The sequence below is a fragment of the Propithecus coquereli genome, unplaced genomic scaffold, assembly GCF_000956105.1.
Source record: "Propithecus coquereli isolate 6110/MARCELLA unplaced genomic scaffold, Pcoq_1.0 Scaffold52, whole genome shotgun sequence".
In the NCBI taxonomy this organism is placed as follows: domain Eukaryota; kingdom Metazoa; phylum Chordata; class Mammalia; order Primates; family Indriidae; genus Propithecus; species Propithecus coquereli.
This window is the reverse complement of record NW_012151063.1, coordinates 961,163-968,485: the sequence shown is the minus strand read 5'-3', so window position 1 is coordinate 968,485 and position 7,323 is coordinate 961,163. Positions and strand designations below refer to the sequence as shown.

The following is a 7,323-nucleotide window of genomic DNA, read 5'->3' as shown; positions in this document are numbered from 1 at the left end:
ATGGGTGGGTGGGTAGATGGGTGGATGGATGGAGGAGTGGGTGCTTACTTGGATGGGAGGAAGCACGGACAACTGGAACATGGAAATATTGAGGATGTGGACAGGCCTCAGGGACTGGTCTGAGACAAGTTCACAACCAGGTTTCAGGGGACTCCTCTTCCATATGGAGCTGACCGTCGCTACCACAGGACATCCCTGCCCATCACGCCACCCTAGTGGTGAAGTCAGCCGTCCGTCAGGCTCCACAAGGCCACACGTGGAGAGCTCTGGGCCACCCACATGTGCAGCCGCCAACCCCCGAGCCCAGCAGCCACAGCGGCCCCGACAGCCCAGCGACGGGACATGTCACCGCCTGCACCTTCCCCCACGCTGACCCCAGGGGCGTCGCAAGCCCGAGGTCTCTGAGCTCAGCGTCTCCATCTATCAAAGAAAGATCTTACGGTTCAGCCGAAGACGAAATAACAGACCGAGCTCCCCGTGCAAAACGTATCCACAGCACAGACGTGAACGTTCAGTGAAGAAGTCGCGGGAAAGCCCAGGAAGCGGGGAACGAGAACAGAAAGTCTGGCGAAACCAAAGTTCAATGACTCTTGACAACCCGCCGCACATGAACACCTTCTCAGGGGCTTTTGAAAGCCCCGACGCAGGCGCAGCCCCTAGCGCCATACACTAGACTGCGCAGGTGGACGTGGGCAGGTGTCATGTTTCCAAGCTCCCGGGGGACCCTGCAGTGGGGCCAAAGCTCAGCCCCTCGGAAGGGTCACTGGGCAGGGTGTGTGTTTGGAAGCATCATCCAGGAATTAGGAACAAAGGTGGGGACGGACCATACTGATCCCGGTGTGGTTTTAGCCTGGGCTCCAGGTAATTGATTTAATATAATTCGTTTCCTTTGCAATTTTATGTATTTTCTCTTCTGCATTAAAAAAAAAATAATCTGAGACAGGGGATGGGGGTCTTTGGGCCTCCCCAAGGAGTTCCAGGGAACAAGTTGGTTCAGGGCTCTTGCATTCGTCTGGGAAAGCTGCCCGAGGTGGGGGGTATGGATCTCAAAAAAAAACAAAGCGGAAATGCAGAAAGCAGCCTGGGTCAAGAATGACTTGGGGAATTAACTCAACAGAACTTACTAATGGATCAGACGTGAGAGGAAGGAGCTAGCAGGACTGGTAGGTGATGCTTCGGTTTGAGAGTCCTGGAAAATGGCCCTATCATAAAAGATAGAAATAAAGGAGGGGAGATGTGGCCTTAAGAGAAAATAATGAGACGTTTAGGATGGGGAGCGTTTGAGATGCCACGGATGCTCGAGCAGCGATTTCCTACCTCAACTGAACCTGGGGAGACGCTTGGGGGAGGAGTTCCAGGTTCTCAGGAAGTGGTGAGGGAAGCTTTGTCCCTGCAAATCACACCCCAGCTGAGGCTAATCTTCCTCTCTGCCATTCCTACGTCACAGTTTCCCCGCCTGGCTGTACACCAGCTCCTCCTCTTGCCGGAACGTGAGTCTGAAACCCGGTGCCCGCCCGGTGATCCGCTCATGATGTGCATCCAGCCACTTGCTAGAGCGATGAGGTAACACACGTCTCCAACGGGAGCGCAGCGGAGACGGGCCCTGGCAGCTCTGTGCACGTCTGTCGATGGGATGCCATCCCGTCCTGAGCGGAGAACTGAATGCAGCGGGCTCCACTGTCTTCGCTGCCCCTTGGTGTCCCCAGGGGACACAGCTGTTCACACACATCTGCACACTGAGTCCCAAACCCTTCCTAGTCGAACCACCCCACGTGAAATCCCTGACAATTGTCCCCACGGCGTGTGTCCGTTCATCCGGTGAGATACATTTTGTCCCGACTATGTCAAAAAAAAGCACCACGTTATCTCATATTTACAACCAAGCCCATGTCTCCCAAAGGAAGACCACCACCACCACCGACAGCAAGAGAAGCTCACCGGCGGGATCTGGGTTCTGGCAGTATTTATTTATAAAATCTACATGTCTCCAATGCATCTGCCCTAAACACAACCTCAACTGTTTATCCTCTGTCCATGGCCGCTCAGGTCCACGCTGTTCCTGCGGAAACGTGTGCATCTTCCGGGCGGCGGGGTCCTCTCCAGGATCAGTGCTTTCCAGGGTGCAATTGGATCGTCATTGGGAAGAGCAGAAACAAACAGAATCTCCAAGGTTCCAGGGCTGCGTTATCTCGTGATGAGTGTTGCCTTCCGCCCTCTGGAATGCAACCGCTCTGGTCTGGCAGTCCACCCGTCCTCAAGAAGGACTGTTAACCAATGAAAGTTAGCGGCTATTTAAAAAAAAAAAGCACTCTCGGAGCAGTGATTCTTCTCTCCGAACAGCCACAGATGATCCGTCACTCGAAGCTGGAAAAGCAACGTGGTGATCGCAAGCGGTTTACACGGCTTTCAGACTCGTCCGACTGCCACACACAGGGACGAACACATTTTCTACGTGCGGACGGAGCAAAAGCTCGGCCCGCAGATGCTGACCAAGCAGGGATTCTGCACAACCTGCGGGTGTTTCCTGCTCTCCGCTCCAATTTTCTTCTTTTCCAGGCTGCCGGCCGCACCCTGAATCCACAGCCCCTTTGCGCAACGCTGGTTTGAATCTAACTCAGGGGAAAGAGAATACAAAGGAAGTTTCTGGTTTCCTGTTGAGGGGAAGTCTTCACAGCGCGACTAGCGAGAGCAGAGGAGCAGCGCCCGCCACACTGAGTCACTCTGGCACCAAACGCAGCCATCTCCCCAGGCTGGCACAGACCCAGGCAGAGAGCACCCAACAGGAAACTCGAGAGGAGGAAGTCCTTTTGGTCCCCAGGGATGTGAGAAGATACCATCAGTTACACACATACAAATAAAAACTTTGGTTAGCTGCTATTTCGCAACCATGCCGCCCAGCAAAGCTTAACCAGTGAAGGCAACTCTGGACTTTATCTGCCCGGAGATGGTCCCTGAGGACGTCATATCAGCAAGCTTCACTAAGCAGCCTTTGTCTGCGATACAATTACCTTCCCCCAACTTGCTGCCCTTGGAGACCCAAAGTCCTTTTACTTTTATCTTATCACTTCTCTAAACATTGCCTGTTTTTTGCTGTAGATACTCAAGAAGCTGGAATTCCAAGCCGGTTGCTTGAGAACTACTCGTTCTCTGGGTACCTTCCATGCAGATGTGAAATACAGACATTAATACACTTCCCTCTGTTTTTCCTGTGTTCATCTGTCTTTGGTTACAGGGGGCCCTGTGAACTAAACACTTCAGAGAGTTGAGAAAAAAATATGTACATTTCTCCCCCTCAACACTCCCAAAGACACCTCAGCCTCATTTCTTCCCCACGTCTACACATCACAAATAACATGTGATTCTTTTCCCCGAAACGTGTGATTGGAAAAAAAAAAAATCTCAGCAGAATTAAACCCCGTGAGCTTCATGGCGGTGGTAGGAAAGTCTAACTCCGACAGGGAAAAAACTGTCTGAGTCAGAAAAAATTCCAGATAGTATCCCTGAAATCCCACCAGGATTTTCAAACGCCGAATGAGTGAGAATATTCTATTAGCCGCGTTCCCTTCTAAATTGCAGCATGCAACCAGGAATATACAATCTTCGGGAAGAAAGTGCTTTGCAAATATACGAACAAAATCATGTATTTTAATATCACCAGGTGTTAAAGCTTCACAAACAAAGAAAAGAGAAAGACCCAGAGCAAGCAGTTAAATGAAAAGCAATTAACTTTTATCAGAGCCAAACAGGCTGGAACAGTAAAACCCACTTCCTCTGCCCTGTGGGCAGAAATGGCTCTGACAACTTTCACAGACACCCACGGGGACAGGAGACCACAGCTATGAAGAAACTGAAAAAAAATCAAGCCCACGTTTGGGGGCAAGGGAATCCCGAGAGACCTGGCATTCAACAGATGTCAGCTGCTGTAGGTGTCTGGAGTTTTTCAGAGAGCACAGGCCGCTGCCCGGGACAAAACCGCCTTTGCCCCTGGCTCAGTGCACAGCCCTGGCAACAGCACCCTGAAGCGAATTCTCAAGGATCCATGAATTTGTGCTGCTTTGCAGTGCGCGATGGGATTCTGCTAACCAGAAGAGGGCTGAATCAGCGCAACCTCTACAAATACCAGACACTCGGGGTTTTCCACCCTGAACGCTGTTGGCATTTGGAACCAGACTAAGTCCCTGGGGTGGGGACGTGCTAGGCCCTACAGGATGCCCAGCGGCCGCGTCCCTGGCCGCCACCCTCTCTGCATCCAGCCCGCGCTACATCCCACCTGCACCCACGGGAATGTCTGCAGATATCTGTGAACACAGGGCGCTGGGTCCCCAAAATTCTGAAATCGGGCCAGTGCTGTTGGCACTAGACTGGGAAGACCGATTCAGGGCTCAAGGAGCTTTTGTAGCTAGAATGGAAGCCGAGGCAAACACGGGCACAGTCTACAGGAAAGTGTGTTTGCAGCTTCCCCAACTGGAAAGTAACCTTCCCTGACAAAGCCACCGCACCCCACGCACCCCCATAACGCAGCCACCATGCCGGCTTACTGAACACATCCACAATCCTGCAGTGCTAAGCACAGCCTGCACCCAAATCAGGCGGCTCCAGGCAGGCTAAGGCTGTTGTGGGTTTCAAAATAGTGAAGTGGCTTGTTCGGGGCCCAGAGAATACAAGGCTGTCCAAGTTCCTCCTCCCCCATGAGGTGGACCCCCAGGCCTGCCTGCAAATCTGAAATCCCAGAGTTCCAAAACCCAGCCAGGCCCTCACATGCACCAAGATTACCGCCTGGCGCTCCCTGAGCTCCTTGGCGGTGGAACAGTGATGGTTCTGCCTGCCCCATGTCCTGTCTCCTTCCCCAAGACACTACACCCCTGGGAGACCAGAATGTTTTTCTCCGGCACCAGGCACACAGTAGGTCCAAAGTAAGAAATGAACGCATGAAGGATGCATGAAGGCACAACCAGACAGACACAGGGAAAACCCTTTCAGCAGGTGTCATGGGAACAAATGCCACTGACGGAAACCTACAGGCGAAGCCTATAAGGAAATCAGGTCCAGGTGGCAGCCGGCCAGAGAGAAGGAAGGACATTCAGGAAGGAAAGGGAAGACAGGAAGCCCCACGTGGGTCCTCCCCCGCCCGCTATAAATTCCTCCAAGGTTTTCCCCATGGAGAACACTTCCTTTTCTCTAACTTCTACCACTTTCTAGGATTCGGGGAACACGTTTTAAAGGTGTGCAAATTCTCCCTAAAAAAAAAAAATATAGGGCCAGGCTCCTAAGTGAAGCTCTGGACTGAACCAGAGACCATCAACTCGAGCAGGAAATTTACGGGCCCCAAACCTGGCCTGGTCCGCCCTCCCCAGATCTGGGCATGCGCGCTTCTCATTCCTAAACTCCGACCCCCGCAGAAGGCCAGACCTCAGACCACCCCCGCCCGGCAGTCGGGTTAACACTCTGCCCATATTAAGGAGCCAAAACTGCACCGGTCAGTGGAAAAAGTCAGTTAGAACATACCGCACGCAGCTGGGGTTTTTGTTTTGTTTTGTTTTGTTTTTTCATTTGAAAAGGAGACCGAAAAACACAGTTCTAGTAACCACCAGAAATCAATAGTCCGGGTTCGCCATAGGGCGTGTGGGGGTGACAAGGAGATTTTCCTTCTCTTGATACTTTTTCCCCCCGCTGCGTTTTCCGAATTCTGCACCGCACCAGGCTGACGGCTGGTTAGGAACACACCGCTCTGGGCCCCGTCTGTTTTCACAAGGGCCAGGCGCCCCGCATACCCGTGGCACGTACGCGCCAAGTATTTTTTCAGCGTTGTCAGGGCCCCAAGTTTTTTTCTAACTTTTCTTTCCCCTCCCGGCCGGGTCGCAGCGCTTCCAAATTTAGGCCCGGGACGCAGGGCGCGGCTCCCGGGCGGCCCGCGCGCGCCTAACAAAGACCGAGGTCCTTGACCCCCCGGAGGGGGGAGGACAGAGGGAGGTGAGGGGAGCTGCGAGGGGGCGGAGAACGCAATGAAAGTCACCACACTTGGGGACAGGGGGGGGTCGGATGCCACCTGTCCTGCAGGTCTCCCCTACTTTAAAAGTTTGTGACGACGGGAACAAACGCTGACAGCCGCAGTCTGGAATGCGTCCAAGCCGGCCGCAGGAGGACAGCTGGAGGAAAGCAGCGCCGCCTCCGCGGGGCGTTGGCCGCCCGCGGGCACGGCGCGTCCCGCCAGACCCGCAGGGAGCGGAGCCGGGGGTCCCGGCGCGCCGGTGCTGCCCCCGCGCTCCCGGACGCGGATCCCTAGGCCCGGCCAGCGACCCCTGTTTCCCGACCCCCACCCCAGCCAACCCACCCGGCCCGGTCGTCCGCTCACCCGGGGCGGCCACCAGAGAGCCGAGCAGGCCGAGGAACAGCAGCGCGAGGGCGGCCCAGCGCGCCATGGTGCGCGCGGTGCCACGGAGGGACAGTCCCCAGAGTGGTGCGCGCGGGCCGCGGCAGCGGGATGAACCCCCCCCCCCCGCCACCGGGCGGGGCGGAGCCGGGGGTGGGGGTGGCGGTTGGGGAGGTGCGGCCCCGCCCCCGCCGCGCCCGGCCCCGCCCCGCCGGGCCGCCCCGAGCTCAGATCGCGCGGGAGCGCGGGACCTGGGTCCCCCCGGCGGGCGGCGCAGACTGCGAGCAGGAGAAACCCCCTCCCTGCGCAGGAACGCGTAGGCCGCCTCCCCACTCGCCGCTAACCGGTCCCCCAGGGCGGCGCCAACGGGGAGCGAAGCGAACCCCCCCAACATTCCCGCGAAAGTGTGGGCCCCCCTCTCTGTACAGACCCCCTACCTGGACCCCCAGGCGGCCCCTACCTGTACGGAAGTGAAACCGCTTCCCTTCTCGGAAAGCTGCGGGCCCCCTCCCCGCCCGCCCCTGGAAACCCCTCGCCGCCTCTAACAGGAGATGGAACGAAACTCTTCCCCGTCGCGGAAAAGTTGGGGCCCCTCCCCGCTGCTAAGCGGGCGCTCTCGAGGCGGAGCGAAATGAAATGCCCTCTCTGCTCAGAACAGTGGGGGACCCCAGCCCCAGGGGCAGCACCCCCCACCCAAGGTGCACTCTGGGGTAACCGAGCTGGGGGCGCGCAGCGGGGAGGGATGGCGGGGGTGGGGCTTCGAGGCCCGGCGCGCACCTCCCCTCTGCACCCCACCGAGCACTTTCCCCTCTCAAGACAGCTTCTTCCTGCAGGCCCCGGGGCCAGGGTGGGGGCCAGTGGGGGCTCTGGTCACAGTGGGGACCCCAGGAGCACACCTCCCACCCCTATCCGGGCGCCAGGCCTCCCTGGTTCTGGTCCTTGCGTGACTCGCC

General features: G+C 56.6%; 1 protein-coding gene across 2 annotated transcripts in view; it reads right to left on the bottom strand.

The window, feature by feature from the left end:
- The window catches only part of LOC105820350 (CD99 antigen-like), a 35,475-nt gene extending 29,010 nt beyond the window's left edge, over positions 1–6,465 (bottom strand). The window contains exon 1 of one of the 2 annotated variants that reach the window (XM_012656811.1): positions 6,332–6,465. In XM_012656811.1, the coding sequence (XP_012512265.1) occupies positions 6,332–6,419 (88 nt within the window). In that variant the 5' untranslated portion in view covers positions 6,420–6,465. The remainder of the gene's footprint in view (positions 1–6,331) is intronic. The other variant, XM_012656812.1, reaches the window with a different exon arrangement.
- Between the last annotated feature and the right edge of the window lie 858 nt (positions 6,466–7,323).